Source organism: Amblyomma mixtum, chromosome 7, assembly GCF_055824585.1.
Source record: "Amblyomma mixtum isolate Tamu chromosome 7, ASM5582458v1, whole genome shotgun sequence".
NCBI classification, from domain to species: Eukaryota; Metazoa; Arthropoda; class Arachnida; order Ixodida; family Ixodidae; genus Amblyomma; species Amblyomma mixtum.
In genome coordinates, this window is record NC_143018.1 from 55,072,793 (window position 1) to 55,096,537 (window position 23,745).

A 23,745-nucleotide genomic window follows, 5' to 3' on the forward strand; every position below is an offset into this window, starting at 1 on the left:
ATTTCGTAGCAGTGCATGCTGTTAATGACACACAGTGCATGTTAGATTCTTGGCTTTTGGTGAATTCGCAAAATATGCAGTGAATTTAACAATAATGCCAAGAATTCATAGAAATATTACCACTAAATGAGCAGAAAGACTATAAATAAAAAGGATTCATTCCCTGCCTTCAGTTTAAATGTGCAACGAAGAAGATATTGTCTGCATTGCTCTTCCTGTAACAGAATATTTCCTGTCTGCAGAAACAGCGGTGCTCATATCAGTGAACAACTGCGGAGGTGTAGCATATGCAGGTTAGTCAGTGCTGATGGGAGGTGGGTGGCGATAGAACTGATTGTGATTTGTATTTGATTGTGAAGGCAACAGCACCATTCCAAGAAATCACACCTATGTACACACAAGCTTGTATATTCTGAGGACATCACTTAGGTGATGCGTCGATTTCTGTATTACAACAGGCAGAAACTTTCCTCATGCAGTGCCACGTTACTACACTCATGACAGCGTCAGGCCTGTTGTCGAGAAACGCCACGTGCAGGTAACCATGTCAGCAGATTCAGAAAGTCAAGGTAATAAAAAGGTGCGCTGTACAGCTCAGCTATGTGTTCTGTTTTCGTTAGGCTGGAAGGGTACGGTGACAGAATATGCAAGAATTGGCGACGGAAATTTACAAGATAAAGCTTTGGTTACAGTAAGAGGAAAAAGATTTGCTTTCAACATATGAAAGAAATACTATTTTCATCGAATACCAAATACCTCCGTTGCCTACAAGCACAATTGGCCTACCACCACGAATAATGAGCATGCTCACTAAATCAACTCTTCCTTTTCTCGGGCTACACCTTATATTACTGTGTTCATGTATATTCCTTCTCAGTAGGTATAGTCTGGCTCTTGAGTTTAAAATGTGTACTCCACAAAACACTATCAAACTATGATACTCGCATAATGGGGAGTCAGGGATTTTGCATTTATTCTTTAGGCATTCATAATTAAAACAAAACTGGATTACAGGCACCAAGGAAGCAAATTAGTTAATAACTAAGTGCCAAATTACTGTCAAAACCGTCCCAGGCAACACAAAACAGTTGAAGAAACACGCGTTGTTCACAACTGTCCCTGACATTAAACCATGAAAAATGTGCCAGTGAGACGCAATAAATTCTCTGTTTTTGCAATGGCATCAGCATTAAGCACATCCTGACAAAGCATCCTGCAAAGCTGACTGGCCTCACTTATGTATGTCAAAGCACAAAATCAGGCACCACTATATTGACTATACTGTAAAACTTTTGGTTTATTGGCAGCACTTCCTATCTTTTCAGCAGCCCCTTACGAAAAGTTGTATCTCTTGTCTGAAACACTGCAAAGATTTTAATCCTGTGCCTAATGGTTCAAGATTTGTATATAAAAACTTCTTGCACAAAACCGCCCACTAATGTTTCCAGCCTATCAGCTATTTTCTACAAAGTGTTAGATAATCAAACATAATACTCCGACATAACTAACAGTGCTCATAGGGCAGTGGGCATAGTCAGGCTAATGAGGATGGTAGCACACAGAAGGAACACAAGCAACACAAAGAAAAACAGTTCTTGTGCAAAACTAGAATGCATCTTGGAAGTAGACCTCACAGGTTTGGGGCACTAATGTATTCTTTTGTTGATATGTGCTAAGTATTAATAAGCATCGAACAATAGTGATTAGCAGGCAGGAATCCAATATGAGAAGGCGCTATTTAAGTAACACACAGCGAATCATAGTGTATAAGTATTGGTGCGGCGAAACAAAATGACAAATGCACAATGGGACGGATATACAAACTCTGGTGTTTTCTATCCGTTTTATGACTTCAGTGATATTGAAAAACATGAAAGTATCCGATGACCTACGCCATGGCAAAGGTCGTGCTTGTCTCAATCATCATATACGTGCAATTTAGTCGCATTCAATAATTTATTCTTTAGCTTGAGGAATTCGTTATTGCTCGGAAATTATATCACAACGAATAAATCCACTTTGCAGGAAGGAATAGCACAACCCTTCCTCCCAAAGGAATATTTGCACAAAAGATATTTATAATAAATCTATACACAAAGAGCATTGCAGAATATTATGGAAAACCACAATATATAATTGCCTTCACTCTGAAGGCTGTTAAGAAGCCACATTTAACACTTGTAAGCTCCTTTGCCATAGCGTTATCTGTCAGACAAAGCACCAGGTGCAGTCACTGCACAGGCCACTGATGATTATGGGACTTGTTGGCCTTAGGTGGATGAAGTCCATACTGCGGAGCTCTTCGTCTTCACTTCCACCGCAATGAAGTGAAAAGCAGCCTCTATAAGTGTGCCGCGAATGCCAAATGGATATCATTATGGTCACTTTGAAACGAGATCACTAAAATGCTGGACACCCAGTTCTGTCAAATACGTATTAGCATCTGGCTTCAGCCTCTTGAAAGCATGCATGCAAGAAAGCTGAACTTCCATCTGCAGTCATGACGACGTATCATCATATGGCTTCGAAAACATTTTTAACGAACTGAAGCACCTGGTCAAAACTGCCTCCAGCAGATTTCTTGGCATAACAGCTTTCCAGGATCCTTGAGGCCTTAGATGACACTAAGACTTGCCTGGAGACTGGTGTTTACAAATCGATCCACAAAAATCAGAGTAATACCCTCAGTAACGTGAAGCCAGACTTCACCTCAATTGGTCACACATAATGGTCCTTTTCAGGCATTTCCATTTCAGATATTATAAAGAAATCATTCTTATATGTACATCAAGTTGACTTTGGCATTGGCTGGACTCCTTATTCTTGCACAGGAGCCTACAGAATGGCGACCACGTGGCCCAGAAAATTGGTGCTTAAAACCGTGAAGGCAGCGGACCGTAAGGACGATACAGCCTCCGTGTCATTCCCTGCGAAGCCTTCAGGCGTGTTGGGAGGTGGCAATGGGTCCGCAGTGGAGGGTCTGCCCACTCTGTTGGAAAACAGATTGGCTTTGTCATTACACTAAAGTCACGGCGCATTTAAAAGACGCAGATACAATCACTACCTTAGACTCATTTGAAATGAGATCCTCAAAATTGCTTTGAGAAGTTCGAAAAGAGGTACTCGGCATTTGCGAACCCTGACACCAGAGACGCAATGAGTGCGCAATGTTGGGAATTTATGAGGGCGACATTGAGTAAGACGCCTGTTTTCTTACAGCTCTAGTTTAGAATACTAAAATGGTTTTCAAAACTAGAAATAAAATTGGCCTAGCCATACCACTGATATCCGTATCTTTATTTTACCGGTAGCAAGAAAGCCGATGGCCGCGCCACTGCCGAAACAGAGTGGCTCTGCTTTCCAAAGTATTTTATCAAGTGATGAAGAAGAAGTGTTAAACTCTGGAAGAAGCGGCGACATTTTGAAGGAAACAAAAGAAATGAAAAGTATCAACCTTATTCTAACAAAACTAAAAATCTCTATTACGCTCAGTCCACGTTACAAACAGTCGCTTGTACAGTCGAGGAGACAGGCTTGAAGGGCGACAAAGTTTTGAACACACTACATTGCATCCTCCCCACCCCCCCCCACCCACACACAAACCTCCGGCCTGGGGCTCGTGCGCATTTTTCGGTCTATTTAAAATGAATAACTGAAAAACTTGCAATATGCAATTTTTTAACAATATTTAACTATATTTAACTGGAAGACCTACTAGAATAATTCAATAATTGTTTACTAGTCTCCAACAGTGTGCTCTCCCTTTGAGTGCCACGTTTTCTTTTCACACGTTCTATTTGGTCTTGGCCTTCATTTCTCCAATTGAGAATTCTTCAAGCGGTATGCACTTCCATTGTTATCTGCCCAAACCATTATTGCGGTATGGCAAGGCAATATATTGGCACTTCTAGATACTTACCAGCAAAGTCGGTATCAGCTGCGTATCCATTGCTCGGCATATCTTCCGCACTCTGGTGCGAAAAGCCTTGCTCACTGCAGGCAAAATGAAATAGAATAAAAATTCAGCTCAGAAGAAAAAAGGCTCCTTGTTGCTACCCCCGCATACCACTCGTAATTTGTCACAAGGTGGGGATACCACAAGCAGTAATTCAACATTGCAGAATATTCGAGCATACTAGAGAAATCAAATTAACAGTATACTATTTACCACCATTCGCTGAGACAGCTTCTAGTAAGCGAGATTTAACGTGGTTCTCTGTGCACAGTGTTCGTATATTAAAACCTATGAAGTGCCTCGCCTGTTTTTGCTAATTAATAAAGAAACTTAGTCAGCTTTAAGCTTCCCGCTGCTCAACAGTGACGATACAGTGGCCGTCAGAAAACCACAAGCCAACTTCTAAACGCTCATCGAGCGCTTGAACGGACAGTAATGGACTAATGCCTATCATTAGTTGTTCACTATGCCAGATGCTAAGTGATAGCTGTTAGCTACCACAAAATATTCAAACACGTGGAAAGCTTTCAAAAATCGATGCCTGATTTAGCAACACTGAGGGAAGCTTCGCAGTGCCAGAAATACTCTGTGAAACCGATCTGTGGAAATATGGATGAGACAGTATTTATTTATTTTATTTCGTAGATACTGCTAGACTCACCTACAAAGCTGTTTCAATATTCGACGAATAAACACTTAAATAAACGAATACAAGGTAGGGAAATGTACATACAAAGAACCTTATAAACTTTTATGCGGACTGTTGAAAGTTAAAGGGCGCTATGTAACAAAATGTAGCCTTTAGCCACACTCTTTTACGTACCGCGAAATGAGCCAGTGGCAGCAACAAGAGAAAGCATCGGTACTACAGATGCCTACGCAGACGCCTTATGCGGAAATATCACTTCTAGTTACTCAGGCTGTCTGAACACGAAACAAAAAGTCAATGGACTCTGCATCAAGAAGAAAGAGTAAGTGAAACGATCTACAAAGTTTTAAAGAGCCCAGGAATTGCGGTCATTACTGGCAACTGTGCTGAGCGTGTCCCGACATCTGATGTATTCCTCCGAGCTTTGTTCCCTTAGCTGAGATGAATACGAGCTTTTATATGGTAGTGAGATGTTGCGAGAGTGAACTCGCTGCACGTCGTTCAATACTGCCGTGCGCCGAAGTAGATGAAAAATAACACCTAAGTAATATTTCACTTTTCTGGACACGACGTATCCGCAATCACTGTACTTATGACCAAGAGCGACGAAATAAACTCAAATGAAATAGTTATAACACCCATGTCCTGGCTTCATTACAACTGGCGTCCAGCCGTCTGTGCAGCCAGATGTACAAAAAATGCCACAATTTCGAGGCCAGCTGGTGGAAAACTCATAAAAATGAAGAATAAGATGATAATAATTTATCACCTTTCCGCCTAACTGAAAGCTAGTTACAATATCAGTAGCTGAAATTTTTCCTTGGCATGGTCTCATGGCGTTTCTTCCAACCTCGTGCTGCCCTATTGAAAGGTACTAGAGGGCACTTTGGCCAAAGTTACGTGTTGAACTTCTACTTCTACTCATTCCCGAACTAATGAAATCGATTCGATATACACGTCCAGTCATGCGAGTGCTGGGTAAGATAAGAAAATAGCAAATATTAGCTCTTGTACTCTCTTTCTGGTAGCATTTTGCAGGAATAAGCAGAAGGATATGTTATATTAGTAAGACATACTCAATGGTAGTGAACGCTTGCTCGTAGACGTTCCCATCGAAGTTCCCGTCAGGATACTCATCTCCGTAGAGCTGCAAAGGGTAACAAAGAGGAAAAAAGCAGGAAAGTTAATACTTGAGTGCAAGTACATAGTGTGCTCGCGCCTGAACGAGCTCCATATTTTCGACGTTGCTCCACAAATCAAAATGGTGACAATTTTTTTAATGAGCCGCCGCGATGCAAGGACTCCTAGCCGTCGTCTAGGGCGGGAGGGCTAAAGCGCTTTCTGTATCTGCTGGACAATAAATTTATTTTATCCATTTTTCATGAAAAAGGTAGTCCCAACACAGATATCAAATTTTCTGCAATGCTCTGGTTTGCTATCATGAGAAAATTTTCTGCAATCAGTACGACCAGTAGAGTGCAATCAGTACAAAACAAGAACAGGTCGGCATACAATGACCTCCACGAGGCACTGCCAGAAAAAAAAAATGCACGAGCTCCACTCTTGCCACAATCCTTGCCCGACGAGCATAGACAGCGAACGCAACAAAATTTTGTATTTCCGTTTTTTTTTTATTTCAGTTATACCCTTATCGCTCATATAACGAGCGGACTGCGCAGCATAAAAACCAAAGAGAAGACGGGCACCGGCTGAGAAGGCAACCTGCGGAGGCTTTTGTGCTGCATTGGTGTGAGAACAAAGAAATACGCTGATACAGTTTTGCTGCATGCTTGCACAATTTTGTAAGTAAGCGTGTTGTGACAGTTTAGTGGGAATTTCACTGCTGGATCGACATCAGAGATTAAATCTCTGCTTTGGCTATTGTACCTGGTTAGAGAAAATATAACCCGTCCGTATTGTGAGACTTTCAAAAAGATTTGCCGGGCTAGTTAGTTCATTTCTAAATTAGAGTTAAGTGCGCGAAGTGACACTGACAACTGTCACGGCACATAGAAGCCCAGAGTGACAACTTTATAAAGTTGTCAGTCTGCGCTTCTAAGTGCCGTGAATGTGTCTCCCTGTTGTCCTAACCCTTTCGCTCAGTTAACTCTTTAATTCTGAGACTTTAGTGGAGGCTAATGTACCCCACCGTTAGAGAGAACAAATTTCATCCCACGCAAATACGCCAACCGGACTTCTATGCTGAGGTCTCTCAGTTCTGCACACAAGGAGTTCGCAATGGTAAAAAAAGAAAGCACTGTGAACAGTTTACAGCTGCACAATGCACGAAAATCCTCCTTGGTTATGAGTACGAAAATCCTGCTGTCTCCAAGCCTGACAAAAAAAAAAAAAACGCGGAAGGTTTGTTAGCGCGACAGCCGCCCAGACTGTGCGGGGAACTCACAAATTCGTCCGCGGCACAGTCTGCGGAGATGAGTTCGACGGCGGCGCCGTGCCTCAGCGCTCCTACGGCCGCCGCTCTACCCAGAGTGAGCGCTGCAGCCCGCAGCGCGCTCTTGCGAGACAGGCGCACGGGAAGGACGCGGGAACCGTGCAGCAAGTAGGCGGCCTTGGCCGCAGCCGCGGACACGGCAGCCGCCGTGGTCGGAGGAGGGGCCACACCTCTGGCCAGGCCGGCCGAGGAAGAAACCTGGATGGGCGGCAGCTGGGACAAGGCGTCGGGGCTTCCGGCCAGCACCAGACCGGCGGGGACACCCGGTCGCAGGGCCGGATGAGTCGGAGGCGTCGGGGGAGAGGAACGGCACGAGGAGGAGGACGCGTCCTGGTGGAGGGAGGCCTGGACGTGTCCCGTCACCAGAGAGTGCCAGGAGGAGCGCAGTTGCGCATGTTGAGCAGTAGCCTTAAATGGACACTGATGACGAATTGATGTCGGCTTTTATCGATAGACTATGGCGCTCTAATGACAAAGATGCACCTGTCCCACTGATAACTGTCCCGGTTTTATAGATTAACTCAAGAACGGTGCGGCTTTTTCTCGGCAAAGGACCTCCTTCCAGCCAATGGCGTCTGCGTATTCTCATGAGCCTGCTAGCGTAACAATGCAGATTGGGAGATTTTGAAAGGCGATAGTCCCCTCTCTCCATGGCCGAGGATATACCCCTCCCTGCGTCGTCGCGCCTGACAGAGTCATGAGAATCAACCGAAGTCTTTGGCTGGAACGGCATCTTCTGTCGGGGAAAGACCGCTTCGTACTTGAGTTGTATTCAACTACAGAAGACCGCAAGGAATAAATACTAGCATCGCCATTACCGTTTTGGTCACGCCAAACTGTGGCGGCGTCAGGACACATTTGTGCTGGGACTCCTGAGGCAGGGTTACTCCCGTACACTCGGTCTTGAGATCACAATTTTGAAACAACAGGCGACAAAAAATGTTAAACATTTAAATATAATTTACCTATCAATAAAGACGTATTTTCTGCCGGACAAACATTCACGTACAGAGGAAGATGCATAGAATTGATTTTTGCGAAGAACGAAATCTGGCTAGAGCTGTCCTCAGTGTGCTTGGAAATACAGGCGCCTTGACGTACCCTACGGTTACACGCTAACATACGTAGATGCAACGTCACATTCACAATGCACATGTTTGCCGCATGCTAGCACACCGTGCTGTTACCTTCGAATAAGAGGCTCAGCACAACGCTCTGACTCACTTCCGAGACACAAGGGGGCATAACTCTGGGGGCATTTTCAGCTGCACCTTCGTTCATGAGCTTATTAAAATGAGTTGCCACTTAAACTTACCTAAGCTTATCGAAACTGATGCTTTCACAGGCAAGTATAGTTAAGGTGTACACTGACAAACTGTGCAGCCTCATTAAACAAGATGATAGCGCGCACAAAGACAACCTAAAGTCAGCTTAAACACTGCTTGCCATAAAAACAGAAATTACAATGAAACAACGGCATTAAGGAAAGCTTTCCGAGTTTGGCACAACTTCCCCGAAGAAGCCCTTGCTCACTGATGTTTTTAATGATGCGTGTTGATATATTCCTTTCAGGCATAATTTGCTTTGCACTGGGTATAGTGACCTGAGCGCTGTATTCCCGGAGGGTGTGCACTAGCGACTAAAGTGCCGCTAGACCATCACAGTGTCCGTTACGCCGTCACTAAGGAAGAACTGGTTCACACATAGAAACTTTTGCCGTTGTCTTTGATCAGGCCCAGTCTGCATAGTACTGCTGCTTCCTGGCCACCGTGCTTTATATCTAGAAGGATGCAGCGGATGAAGAATACAGCAATGTTAGGTGTTCACATCTGCTGCAGAAACTGACCTCATCTTTGGCAAAAAATAAGGAATGCACTTTTCTCGTATCCTGCGGCCGCGAATAGTCCCAGACCAATATTCTGACAAATTCCAGTGTATTTATGCTTACTCAACCAAAGCGCCACGAAATCCAAAAACGAGCTCGACGCCAACGGTGCAGTCGAATCCTTCTCCTGTCGAAAAAACAAGCGTACACTGGCGCACTTTGAAATAAGCGTTGGAGGAAAAAAAAGGGTACACGTTAGTGATTACTTGTTTCTAATTACTGTAAAATGGCAACCACTTTAAACAAGTAAACAACATGCTAACGTAGGTTAATATAATCAGGGAGTACTCGTCAAAAAATTCGCCTAGGAAAGGTTTTTAAGATAATCAGGGATTAGTAGTAAAAAGCACTCTCTCTGAAACGTGATGAACATATGCCGTGGCCTCCTCAACCACGCGTTCAGCTGGAGAGCGAGCTGGAAGTTTCACCTCCTAATGAGTGTGAGCCACACTCTGAAAACGGCTACTACTTTAGGATGCCGCTCGTCTCTCACGCCACAGATGCAGGGAACGTCTTTCATTGCTTCATTTTGTCTCTATCGTGTTCCTTCTCGTATGTATTTGTTTGAGAGAGAGAAAGAGAGAGTGAGTTAGTGCGCTCGTGCGTGCGTGAGCGAGTGAAAGGAACAGAGAGATAGCGGTTGTTTGTGTGCGTGTCCATGTGCGAGCGCGCGTGCACGTCGTGACATGAAACTCACGTTGCTCCCACAGCTGCTGACGGCGACCAGCTCATTGCCGCATGAAGGTGACGCTGTTCCAGGGGGCGCTGATGGTGCCAGCGATGTTTGGGGTGAGGACGACTCAAGCGATGCCGCGGTGGTCGCTCCGTTCTTGCGGTCGTTCTTGAGCAGCGCCAGCTCCCGAAGCTGCGTCTGTCGAATCTCGTCGTAGTAGTCCTGCGCACATCGACGTTGTGGGAGAGAACGCGTGCAAATGAGTTAGCGCTACAACGTTGCTTCAACTGCGGCGAAAGCACACGGCGCGAACGCTCGTGCACAGCAGTTCGTACACTTACGAGCGAAATTAAACAACCAGTACTCGCATGGATGTGTGGAAAGAAGGAGACCGCCCCACGAATGATTTGTGAAGCTAATTGTGAGGTCTCAGTGCACCAACGTGCTGAGTGGACATATGCACGCCAAACGTGTACTTACTTCCTTTAACAACTCATGTTAAAAACCTGTTAGTGCTAATGTCAGCAATGTCAACATTTTCAAAACGATCTAGAGAGGCATACAAAATCGTATGAATGTGCGACGTACGTAATTTTTTAAAGTTTTCTTTTAATTGACATACGCAATACCGACAACATTGGGCTTACCGAAATATGGCTTCATTATAACACTGACGACAGTGAAGTAATAGTCATTTATCGCACTATTCTATTTTCCGTTGCAACCGCACGTAACGCCGAGGCGTGTACTGCTCGCTATTTCTAAAACCATTAGGTAATATCCTACCCACATTGATACTAACCCTGGCACCATCTGGGCATGCGTTGAAATCTACTAGAGTTAAATAAACCTTGATCTACGTTAACCCCCCCCCCCCCCCGAATTTGACGTCAAACTTGTGCGAAAAGTTCACGATGCTATTAACAGTGCCTACTTCGGACATCCTAATGCTGATATTTTCTTACTGGGTGACTTTGACTTTCCAAGCATTTCCTTTTCTTCCAATCCGCCTATTCTTAATCTGCTATCTTCTGTTAGCCATGATTTTTAGATCTTTGTTCAGTGTTTTCGTTCTCTCGGTGACGGAGCCCACTAGCTTAACCGAAGCTACCGCTACCACCTTGGATTTAATACTAATATCGTTTCGCATGTCACATACATGCCCGGGGTTAGTGACCATATAGCTATATATTTTAAAATCTGGGCCCCACCAGCTGAAACTAACAGAATAAATAAAGTTATCACAGACTTCAACAGAGCTAATTTCCCGGTTATTAACAGCGAGCTGTCTCTATACTTGGCGTCTTCTTGGATGGTTTCGAAAACCGATCAGTAGAAGATAATTGGAACATCTTCAGTACCAAAGTCCAAGAACTAATTAATAAGCACATTCCCCTATGAACCATTTCTTGAAACTCGAACGCATCTTGGTATAAACTTCACCTCAAAGGATTATCAAACAAGAAAAAACCGTTATTTCGTAACGCTTCAAGTTCTCGTTCAGACACCTGGAGGCGAGCCTATGCGGCAGTCAATAACGCACATGTAACCGCACTCAAGAGCGCCAAAAGTAATTTTCTTAACAACACCTTACCCTCCATGCTAACTAATGATCCGTGAAAGTTGTGGCACTCAGTTAACTCAAGGAAAGTCGGACCAAATCACTTAATAGATCCTGACGGACTACGTATACCGGATGCAGAATACCCCGAGGTCTTAAACAAAACTCTCAGTAATAACTTTGTTCGTTGTCCTATCACAGCATTACCAGCCTCTCAGTCATATGAGTACCCGATGATGGACCCTGCCTGAATTGATCCTAGCGGTATCATGAAATTAGCTGACAATCTTAAAATATCATCTTGCCCCGGCAATGACCTAATTAACCGCAAATTTTTGAAAAGCACCCGAACCTACTCATCACTAATGGTTCGCCAAATTTTTCAGCAGTCCATCGGCTCCTGCACTCTCTCCTGCTGACTGGAAAGTCGGGGTGGTGGTTCCGGCCCACAAATCAGGCAGTCGAAATTCACCTCTCAACTACCGCCTGATTTCATTAACCACTACGCCTGCATATCAGTAGAAAAGATCCTGTCCTCCCATATGGCTAACATTCTGGAAACTAACTCGTTCATCAACAACACCCAGCACGGTTTCCAAAAATCTCTTTCATGTGAAACACAACTAGCATAATTCACTCACAATCTACACACTATCATTGAGAAATTTTCAATAGGTGACGGCCTATTTCTTGATTTCAAGAAAACTTTTGAAAAAAATTGTTGAGTCCTCCATTCAAACTAGCCACAGTAAATATTGCACCTTGTCTCATATTCTGGCTCAAAAAATTTCTTTTAAACCATTCCCAGTTTGCATCAGCGAATAGTCGAATCTCCTCATCATGTTCCATTGGCTCTGGTGTGTCTCAGGACTATGTGTTAGGTCCTTTGTTGCTCTTAATATTCATTATTGACCTGCCCGAATGTGCATCACCTAACACCCATTTGTTCACTGATTATTGTGTTGTCTTTCGTGAAATGAGGTGTTCGGATTATACTAACGCCTTGCAACATGATATGGATGCTATTACTAATTGGTGTGACGTTGTGGAAAATGGATCCTAATACATCTAAATGTAATGCCGTACGTGTCTCTAGAAATTGCTCCTGTCCTTGCCACTGTTATATAAATAACAGTTATATAAATAACAGTGTTCTCGAATCTGTCACTTCCTATCGTAATCTTGGCACAGAAATCTCCTTTGATCTTACTTGGTCCGTCCACATCACCACAATAATCAGCAATGCTAGCCGCATGCTTCATTATCTTCGTCCTAATTTTTGTTCTGCACCCAGCTCACTTAAAATCCTCATGTACAAGACAGTCATCCGTGACAAACAAGAATACTCTGCATCCATTTGGGATCCCGGTTGTGCTAACCTAACCCATGTCCTGGAGCTTGTCAGCGTTAACTCCGTTCGTTTCTTTCTGCAAAACTATCATCGTACTCCTAGGATATCACCAATGAAAGGCGTGTTAAACCTACCTTCATTAGCTTCTCGGCAGAAATTTTCTCGCGTTCGCTTATTCGATACTTTTCCCCTTATTTTTGTCCCAAGAGACATTGCCTCGGGACGATGTTCTTTGAGAAGGGAGTGACGCTGCGAATCTTCGTAGTATTTGTTTGTTCATTCTGTTCGACGACCGCCGACCTCGCCTGTTGCTACGCCGCCGCCACCTCATTTAGTTCATTGCGGGCGCAAGTCAACTCAAATAAAGAGTTTCTTTAGAAGCCATTTGTGCTGTCTACCTGCTCTCCGGACAGCCGTCACCACTACGTGACAATATATAGCAAGGGCAGCGTACATTTAGCACCAACAAAACACTATTTTAGTGCCGTTAGTATATAGCAAAAGGAAGCAGAAGCGCTACACGACTGCAATGATGTGGGCAGAGAAATCATTCATATTGCTAGTCCTATTCACCTGAAGGATGCTGGTGACTCCGCGAATATTCCGCATGATATCCTCTTGCAAAAGAACACAGCTCGGATCTTTGGTAATCGAAGTAAACAGATATAAGCTATTCCTGTCCTCATGATTACAATAGGAGATGGCAGCCTTCACGTAATCTCTACAGATGACACACGCCCAGGTCTAGGGATTACAAAATGCCTGCTGATCATATTACTCATGTTAGGGTTATTGGAAAGCGCGTTCAGAACCCCTCCAACGTTACAAAAAGCATTTCACAGCATAGTGAAAAATGGGCACATCGAAAGGCTCCGGCTGCAAACTTCCGCCCGAAATTCCTAGAGAATCTTGAGCTCTCTACAGAGAGTCAAGACAAATAACCTACATAGAAAATTGAAGAGAAGAAAATAAAAAGGAAACAAAAGGAAGCGAAGAAAGAAAGAAGAGTGGAAAGAATTATTGAGTTTCGAAACGAAAAAGCACAGAAAAGGTTAGCGGGTTCTTGGAAGAATGTTTAAAGCTCACGGTTCTCATGCATTTTCGGAGGAAGCTAAAGGTATAGAAGGAGCATAGTTTTGTTTGTTACTATTTCGTCCCGTTGCTAAGGCTCACCATCGATCGCATTCCGACTGCCTTGAAGGCATGGCGCCCAACTTAATGCCCGTCCTCTTAGCGTCGGCCTCTTTAGCAGCCCTTCTGGAACTGTCAACAATAAGTGCTCGCTAGTAGCCATGGCGACAGGGGTATCCTCGTGACAACAAAAAAGGAATTAAGAAGTATAAGGCAAAGATTTCCTATGAAATAAAAAGGCCGGCCTCTTGCTGTCCGTCTCACACGTTGCTGAACTCGTTGAGATCTAATTCGGCTGAAATTCGATAGAACCCAGCACAAAAAGAACTTTAGGAACAAAGCAACGGCACCCGGAATTACGAGCGTGACCTCAAGGCAAGGTTGAGGAGTCGTGAATCCTGTTGTCGGACTTCGACTCCTGATTAATATAGAACAGAGAGACTCTGTATTTACCCGCCGCGGTGGCTCAGTGGTAAGGCGCCCGTCTACCGAGTCGGAGTACCCGGGTTCGAACCCGACCGCGGCGGCCGCGTTTCGATGGAGGCGAAACGCAAGAGGCACCCGTGTGCTGTGCGATCTCAGTGCACGTTAAAGATCCCCAGGTGGTCGAAATGATTCCGGAGACCTCAACTATGACACCTCCTTCTCCCTTCCTTCTTTCACTCCCACCTTCCTCCCTTCCCTTACGGCGCTGTTCAGGTGTCCGCCTAGATAAGTCAGACAGATACTGCGCCATTTCCTTTCCTCAAAAACCAATTTACCAATTTTACTCCGTGAAATTCTTAACAACTATAACGCGAGTTTTTGCAATGAACTGATTGCAGATGATTGTCACCCCTTTCAGGTGTCCACAAAACGGACGCATTAAAGAAATATAAAGTCAACGTGAGGGCTTTATATTCTGCGCCCGTTTAAACTCGTGCAGAATGAAAGAATGACGAGGCTTCCTTCCCCGTTCAGTTCATATAGCATTGTTCATAAAATCCAGAATGGTGCACTTTATATGGAAATCGCAATTTTCACTTAATACACAGCCTAGGAAAAACAATACATCATATAAAAGAAACGAAGACAATGAGCAGTGTTCTACGTACGCAGAGTTCGAACAGAAATTGCTTGCGCAGTAAAACTTGGTAAGCTTTCCTAAGCGCCCTCTAAGTATTGAGGAAAGGGCAGTAAAGTAGTTGTCGATGCCTAAAGAAACAGGACAGTAAAGTATGAAACAGGATTAAATTATAATAAAAACAATCTGGAGTAGTGTACACATCACATACTGTTGTCACAACAAATTTTTTTTACATGCTCTCGAGCTTAATCGGCCTAACTGTCCAACTTCTTTTTCTCGCATAGGTTTTTGAGTTGGAAGACTGCCTTTCCTGGAATAGCACTGTCAGCGATGTAGTACATCAGAATAGAGTAAAGACTTGCTAACTAGCACCCTGGCTAACTTATAATGAAAGCTTGACTTTTCAACCATTACTGTTATGCTCATTTATTATAGACAGCCGTGTAGTCCAACATCAGTAATATCTATATCAGTTTCCCGAATTTCGAAAACACCAGTACTCTCGACGCTGTGCTTCGACAAAATTTGGCTATTACGGATAGTTAGGTGCACTAGAGAGGTTGCTTTGCCAACAGCCTTCCCGAAAACACATGTATTCTGACGGGATGCAGACAGAAGAGTCGGCAAACGGATAACGGTGCACCTACGAGCAATAATTTAACTGCTGAATGCTACTGTACAGTCACACAAACCACTCAGAGTCTTTTTTTTCACTAATAGTCCTCCTTGAGGTTCTGCGCGTTTTAAAAAGCACGGGTGAATAGTTGGTGCGGCTGGTATAAGCGGATTAACTAAAATTATAAATGAGCTTATAAACCTCCTCCATTAGACAACCGCTTCAATATACTTCTTGAAGCAGTTTCTAATTGTATCCCATATTTTCTTATCAGTCTATAACCCTGAGATACCGACAATGCCGGATTTCAACTCCTTTTACGAAATGATTGGTGCAAATATGTGCTCCTTTATCTACAAAATCCTTGGTCTAAATGGTTTGAAAGTAATGTCATTCGATTTTTAGAGTCAGTCCGAAAGCAATTTTACCCTTTCTATGCATTTGAGAGACGCATACAGCGTGCGCTTTAGAAAGGGGTAACAACTGGGATACATACTTAAATGGTTCGATCTCAATTTTGTCATAACCAGATGAAAGATCATTTTTACTTTGCTAAGTAAATGTTCACACTCTTCGGGGGAAAAACATGGCGGAAAACAAGGGAATTCTGCAAGGCACTAATGTATCTTGCTAGATGCACACTACCGGTAGTTACGTTATCTATTTAACATAACTACATTATCAACGTTATTAGACATTATTAGTGGTAGCCCAATACTCCTTGCAACGTATCCCCATTTGTGTCAAACCTATTCAAGGCTTGCCATTAGATTTTTTCTGGAGGTGAGTCTCTTAACTCTCACCGAATTACCTTCTCCTTTTGCTCGATGGCGGCTGAACAAGCTCCCATAAAAGTTTTGTTTTACTTCCTTTAGCTCAGAGTTATCGTCTTTAGAGCTTTTTAAAATCGTTAAAAGGGTTTTAATTCCATGCAGCAATAAATGTATGATACCTCATGATTTCTTATTCTTCTGTAAAGTACAGCGTCGATCTGTTGTTATCAGATTACTTTTTTTTTATCTTTCCGGCCATAGAATAAGGAGAACTCACCATTGTAACGTATTTTTAAATTCTTCAAAAGGCTTTCGTAACAAATATAACTTTAGTCGCTCACATTCCTCAGCCAAAGGAAAAGGTTTCCTGAGCTATCTGTCCCCACTTATTTGATACTAGGATACTTCAGAAAGTTTTCTTGGTGTAAAGTTAGTGTTAACACAAAATGACATCACTTCTGATGAGCTGATATTTTGGTAGAAAATACCACGACATTTTTCTCTTTCCCGAGCAGAAGACACAACGAAAAGCCAAATGAAGGGGCGGTCACTGATTAGTAGAATTAAAGACAGAACATTCAAAATCGCTGTCAGTTTTTGCCCACAATGAATGGCACAGGGCTGGCCTCATAGAAGACAAGGCCTCCCAAATGCTCAGAACGAGGGTTAGAAGGGCCGCTCCCACAAGAGATGAAACGCGCGATGAGGCTGACAGTACCGGCCAAGACTAACACGGCACTCAAGCGCTTTCAGTGGACTGGAGAGAATGAACGCTGAAAGTGAGGGAAAAGTCGTACTTATTGCCTCCCTAGCGCCAGATCTGGTGGAAATAATCGAATCGCACTTCTTTCAAGAGCGCCTATTGCGTCCACCACCTACATAACGCGGACACACATCCCACATTTCGTGGAGCCGATACTCTTCCTCTTGAGGACTTTATTTGGTGAATGCTCCCTACTGCACATGAGCACAAATGATGCATGCTCGAGACGACTTGATTTCACAGAAACTACCTTTCTATAGAGCAAAACCGCGAAAAAATAACGTCATTATTAAACAGAGGTGCCTAGACGTGCCTGCTTAGAGAGTGAAACGGTGCACTCTAAATCGGCGCGTATACTGCCTATGCCTCATTGCCTCTTCGCCTTCACTAAGAAAGTCCTATGCCCTTGTGCTGTTCTCTAGGGGGAAAAAATGGCTGGAAACGACTCCCCTGCCCTCCCCCCCTCAACCTCAAAAAAAAAAGATTCCTGAAACGTCGAGCCTTTGCTTATTTGTTGCAGCCAATGTAAACGCCAGGGCCTGACGTGAGTTGGAAAAGCTTGTCAATTCGCAGAGGCATTCGAGAATGCGCTCGCGCTCCCTTCAAAACAAGCGGCAGCGCAACGCAAGAGGTTGACAGCTGCTGCAGCTCGCGCAATTGGAAAACGGTATGTGGATTGGGAACAGAACACTGGTGCGGCGGGAAAAAAAAGTTTCTATCATAGATTTTGCGAGTATGTAAAAAAAAAATAAGGAACGCGTGTGTTTCAGAAGCGAACTGGATATCGTGTGAGTATGAGCAGACTTTCTCTGGAGCATGGATATATCGTTGGAGGTTCAACGTCGCCGGCTGTGAAAAGCGCACCACGAACGCAGGAACACACAAACATACACGCCCGCATGCACCAACGCACAGAGAGAGAAATTGTTTCCACAGCCAGCTCTCCGTCAATCAGAATATCTCGTGAACGAAGGACTCAGAGGAGGTTCGTAGACAGGAAAGAATAAACAGGGTGTTCGCAACGTCTCCGACTGAGGATGCAGACCGAATTCGGAGTATAAACCGGGTACTACACGGCATCCGGAGGCAACCATGTTGTGAGAACCGATTCGGAAGTGAGCTAAGAATATGTGGAGCGCATCGATAATCCTAGTTACTGTTACGGCTCAGAACACGTGTCAGCAGCACAAACTCCGGGACTGTAAAGAGTGGTTCCACCGATGGCTGATTCGACGCTGAATGCGGAAGTACATGAGCCCTCGCACTCAACGTAGCCCTTAGCTTTCCGCGTTACATGCGTTATTGGATTTCAAACTTTGCTCTCTTTGCGAAGAAGGGAGAAAATGATGAGACTGATGCTGCGAAATACGAGCCTCACATTAGAATATTACCAAGTAAAGTCTCGCCCCCCCCCCCCCCCCCCCTCCTGACAGTTCGCACAGTCAAACACAAATACTTCTCTTCAGTGTGTTGTTCTATGTCACAGTGTACCCTGATGTTATCTTCGCAACGTTCCAAGCAAGCCCGGAAGCCTTTTATTTTTGTTGCACTCTACGAGAACTTTTCTTACCGGTAGAAGGGTCACTACCTCATTTACAAAAAGTTGGCGGATACTTGTGGTTGGGTCATCAGAAAGCAGTGCCACAAATCTGTCTATATGTCTACTGGCCATATTTCATCAAGAGCTTTGATTTGAATACCACCAGGGCCATCTCATAAACCACCTAAAAGCAAATCGAAGAAAATGTCGGGGATTAAGTGAATAAAAGAGCTGTTCAGACATCGAATAGTATTAGAGGATGGCGGTGCAGTTTGGCAACAACGCAAAGAAACGATTTTATATTGGCGTAGATATGCCGCATAACGTTCCGGGTCCGACGCTAAATTCTACGGTAAGTAGAAGGCGATCTTTCAGAAGAATCAATCAATCAATCAATCAATCAATCAATCAATCAATCAATCAATCAATTAGTCAATCAATCAATCAATTTTATTTCTGCCTCCAAAAAGTGACAGAGGAGCTGCAGAACAAGCTGTCATAGACAGCTTGACTGAGCCGCAGCCTCCTTATACCGGGAAGCAGTGACAGGCGACGAAAAAAAAAATACGCGTTTGGGCAACTTAATCAAAGGTGTCACTTGACAGATGCTCTTTTTCGAATCAAAGTCTGTTCGAATATTAATTTCAAAGTACTTTCTTTCCCTGAAATGCATAGTAAAATAAATCTCCTGCAATATGAAAACACTTTGATTTACCTGAAAAATGAAATAAAAACTCTTGAACAACCTGAAAAGTGAATTCTTTAATAGAATGCAAAGCAAGGATAATGAACAGAACTTCTTTATAGATGCTGGCGTTTTTTGTGAAGGGTTGGCGGATTTTTTTTTTCCCAACATCAAAATTTCAAAGAAGGTTTGAACTAGGCAGATAAGGAAATGCTCAATATTCGCAGGCGTGCCACTGACGAAGCAACGAAAAAACAAGCTGCTAGTAGCCCCCACGGCTCCCTAGAGTATGCAGGTAGTTAAGACTACCTTTGCACTTGGCAGGTCTTCGATTTAAAAAAAAACGTCCCACACACCGAAGCCAGATGAGGTTCATAGAACAAACGATTGCGTCTGAATAGAGAAGAAACATATCTCCGCGCATAGGGCAAAGCGCTAGTATTGCGGATAGCAAGCTGAGGTTGGAACTTCAATAAATATATCTGTGGAAAATATTTTTATCATATGTATGTAGAAAACCAGCGAAAAGGACGCATTCACAAGGAGGAGAAGTACACAGGACAACGCTGGAAACACAACTGAAAATTCTTTACTTCGCCAACATCAGAAGTCTCACATAACGTTAAGAAGGTAGCCAAGAAATACGGTGTAAAGGTAGTCTTTTCTGCGCCCACCAAACTGTCGTCGCTTTGTTCACGTATCTCAAAAATCAGCACAAAAAAGAAATGTAATGTTAAACACCAGAGCATGTTCACCAAATCCACAACCGATGTTGTTTACTCGCTCCCACTGTCCTGTGGTAAGGCCTACATAGGTCAAACGGGTCAATGCGTCAACGACCGTATGAGGCAGCACCGCACTTCGCTGCAGCCAGGCAACACAGCAAATCTTCCAAGACACTGCAACCACTGCAAAGACTGCACCCCTCTGTTCCATAATGTCAAAATCATCGGCCGCGGCAAAACACAGATAGAACGAGAAATCTTAGAAGCTTTTAAAATCAAGCAGTTAGGGACTGAATGCGTCAGCGACAGCTCTGTCAGGTTCACGGCAAAAGAGTACACTTTCATGAATGGGACATAGGCTGCCACATGTTTCTTCGCTCGCTTAATCAGCTTTGTGTTTTGCTGTTTTGATAGCATTTGTGGTGCTCTCGCGCATGTGCGCCCTGTTCTGATGTTGGCGAAGTAAAGAATTTTCAGTTGTGTTTCCAGCGTTGTCCTGTGTACTTCTCCTCCTTGTGAATGCGTCCTTTTCGCTGGTTTTCTACATACCATGCACCAACTGGCCCAACAAGCTACGCTTTTTCAATATTTTTATCAGCGTGTACCAGGCAATCTGATCTACGCTTTTTTTACTGCTGGTGTCACTGCCAGCAAGTTGTTCAAAGCCGCACTCGGAAAGGCACACCAAGCGCAACAACCTTCCGAAAAGCTAGCATAGCGACTGTGTGCAGCAGAAGAAAACGGACATGAAAGGAGCATTCGTTTCGGCCTCCGGCTTGCTTCCTGGTTACACGGCCTGGTGTACTCTGCAGCGCTCAAAGTACGTACAAAGACTGTAGGAAAACCTAAGATTTCGAACGTGATTGCAATGTTCAATGTGCAGTATTCACCAGATAACTTCGAAATATTTCGACCATGGCTCAAAAAAAAAAAGAAGTAAGTTCCTTTCCGGTTCATGCGAGGTACAGCTCTGGAGCGCAATCTCTGCTTCCGGAAAGCGCGTACCTTCCGGAAGCAAGCATCGCTTCCGGTCTTTCCGGTAGCGAAGAGAGTGAAAAACGAAGATCTTCGAGATGCTGAACGTGCTTCTAGCTCCTGGTAGCAACCCTTGGCCAAGCCTTAATGTAGTCGGCAGCCCCACTGCTTGAGCCGGATGCGAACTTGGAGCAAACTTATACAAATATGAGTAATAAGCACTCTCTAGCAAATCATGCCACAACATTACTGGAGTGTCAAGTATAGAGGCAGTCACCCCTACAGCTGGGGCGGATGCTCAGGCGATTCAGGATTGTGTAAAAGAGGGCTCAACATGCCTATTTTCTCTACCTGCCACGTTTTTGGTGCTTCAGCTTGTATAGTTTTGTCAGAATCTTGATTCTCGACCCGCCGACCTCTCAAGCCAGCAACAGATTAGGTTTAAAGCTCGACCACGTATAAAGAAAACACGATTCGTCTTTAAACTTGACGTTATACAATTTCCTAGAACGTGGAAACCAACAACGAGTACGTTGAACAAACATGCACGCCTGTCCAAATTTGGTTCAGCGACATTCAGACTATTTCTAACTGGCCAGACTAGTATTTTACACGGCATGTCTTTTTCCTGGCACTGGCTTCCGGTTTCACAAAGCATTGCTGTCGACTGCGCTAGACAAGAGGAAATTATTATTGGCGAGGAGTCTAACATGAGCGCTGCGTTGGACAAGTCCTCAAACCCGTTCGTGCGCCCTTGTAACGAAGCATCGTTCTGAGATCAGCTGTGACCCTGGAGATGGCGCAACGTTCTGCACATATCAGAAAACGCGACCATAATCACTTGTGGCGCAACAGAAAAGTCTTTAGTGTAAAAAGGGCGCACGAACGTCCTCTCAGTCGGGAGCTAAATACATAAGAAGGTGGTCCCGCACTTTTTAATTGAAAATAGTGCAGAACGATTCCGTTGTTTAAAGCTTATCTAAGGGTTGACAAAAGCTTGCGAATGGAAGTAATGTCTGCGGAAAAATTTAGTATCTGGAACGAAGGATAACCGGCAACAATATCAAGTGCAGGGAAGTACATAAATTGCAAGCACTACACTCACAGTTTAAGGCAGGTTTCCCTCGCTTTCACAGACAGTGGCGATTTTTCACAATGCTTGTACGATCGGTGTAGTCATAACGTTTATGATATAAAGGCAAGTTTTAGGCCATTAGATAGACAAATGAATCCATTTACATTTCAATGGTATGTAATGACAGACTTAGCTTAGCGGGGGCGTATTACCGTAGACGTATACCGGATTGAACGGCTCCTTCTGCGCAACATATCTCCAGCATGCTAAGTCTCTCTAACCGCAATAATTGTGGGTATGTGTGCAGTGAGCAAAAAACGTAGTGCATAAAACATTTTTTTTGTTCGATTTTCGACAAACTACTGCACCAAAAAGAGGTCTTTTATGCAAGATTTAAATCACATTTTAAGGTCGGACCGCTGACAGCGATTTTAACTCCAGTAGACTGCAATTCGGAATCGGCACCCTTGAAAACATGACAAAATTACAAAAATGGCACACATTAGAAGCTCAATAGCTTCGCATCTAATTGACAAAACAGATGCATATTTCCCAAATTTGCAGGACTTGAATCCAAGTATCAGTGTGCAAAATGCTTTTGAGTTTGCTCAATACTTTTTTCTTTTCGATGTTCAAAATTTATCCGTGACTGCAAGAACACGACTAACGGAGAGTCTGGCGATGCAGTGCCCTTAGCAGCTGTGAGTGTAAAACAAAAGCGGTCCGCATTCTGTGCTAATTGAAAATTCTTTTCTTTGGCTAGGTGGCGTGGCTGATAAATACCCCGGTGCCGGCTACAAAGTTACCTCACTGCCGGCTTTCGAGATACTCAAGAGCGGGTCGATAATTGATTCTAGACCTTCGTTGCCTTTACACCTTTCGAAAAAGACGATAAGGCAAACTGTCCTCTGCGAATCTGGCCTCCTTCTCGGCAGCCCGAAAGGGCAGCCATTTGTCATGCGGTGCGAAGGCACCGGAGGAGAAAAAAGTACGCTCGTTTACTGAACCCGATAGAAACGGTTCGAGTGAGCTTCAGAAAAACGCGCATGTGCTTCATGTTGGAAACAAAGCGTGTGAACCAGGCCACGGCACCACGCTGAAGGCGAACGCCGCCAGTGCTAAAGCGTTTCCTGTTCCTGCTGTGAACAGCAGATAATTCTATTCCCAGTCATCAAAGCGATCAAATGCGCGCTGCTTAGGGTCCTAGCTTGACAATCAACCGCTTTCAAGCGAGCTAATTCGACCTGGCTCGCTGCATATCATATCCTATCCTTAAAAATCTCCCCAACCAGTTCCCCCCGACAGACGAGCTCTATCCAACGCTGTCGAGTTCACATTAACACTGCTAATGAAAAAAGTCACAAGAGACAAGCAGCGATGCTGCTGCCGCGGAATAGTGAGAAACGAGACTACTGGTTGGCCAAGATCGAAGAGACGTACGCTACTTCTTGCAGGGCTCCAGTTAAAATGGACAGTCTACGTGCAAGTGCTGACTAATGCGAAACAGCCAGATCTGTACAGAATCAAGCTGGAAGCCTATATAAACCTACGCAGCCATATTATTTTGTAGCGCCACCGCTTCGGCACGCAAAAGACGACGAAGCAGTGGGCACGCGCAGGAGAACGCCGGCTCGCGCAGAGGAGAACGCTCTGGACTTCGGCCTCGCCGGACGCTGCCGCCGCTGCTCTGTCGCTACCTCTTCTAAGGCAGCCTCAAATAAACGTGGCCGTGGTCGCCTCCTGGGCGACCTCAACACTGGCCTCCACATCGTGGTGGCCCGGAGAGCCGCGCCTTCTATCCCAGCGGCGTCCCAGCATGGCAGGCTGGCTGTTGTAGCCGCGGCGAGCGAAGCAGAGGCAGAGCGACTAA

General features: G+C 44.3%; 1 protein-coding gene across 4 annotated transcripts in view; it reads right to left on the minus strand.

Annotated features, from left to right (window-relative positions):
- Positions 1 to 392: 392 nt before the first annotated feature.
- LOC149336124 (uncharacterized) overlaps positions 393 to 23,745 on the minus strand; it is a 237,135-nt gene continuing 213,782 nt past the window's right edge. For 2 of the 4 annotated variants that reach the window (XM_089552612.1, XM_089552615.1), the window contains 5 exons: positions 9,639 to 9,836; positions 7,009 to 7,476; positions 5,681 to 5,751; positions 3,920 to 3,993; positions 393 to 2,989 (listed from right to left, as the gene is read on the minus strand). In XM_089552612.1, the coding sequence (XP_089408738.1) occupies positions 2,874 to 2,989; positions 3,920 to 3,993; positions 5,681 to 5,751; positions 7,009 to 7,476; positions 9,639 to 9,836 (927 nt within the window). In that variant the 3' untranslated portion in view covers positions 393 to 2,873. The remainder of the gene's footprint in view (positions 2,990 to 3,919; positions 3,994 to 5,680; positions 5,752 to 7,008; positions 7,477 to 9,638; positions 9,837 to 23,745) is intronic. The other 2 variants (XM_089552613.1, XM_089552614.1) reach the window with 2 other exon arrangements.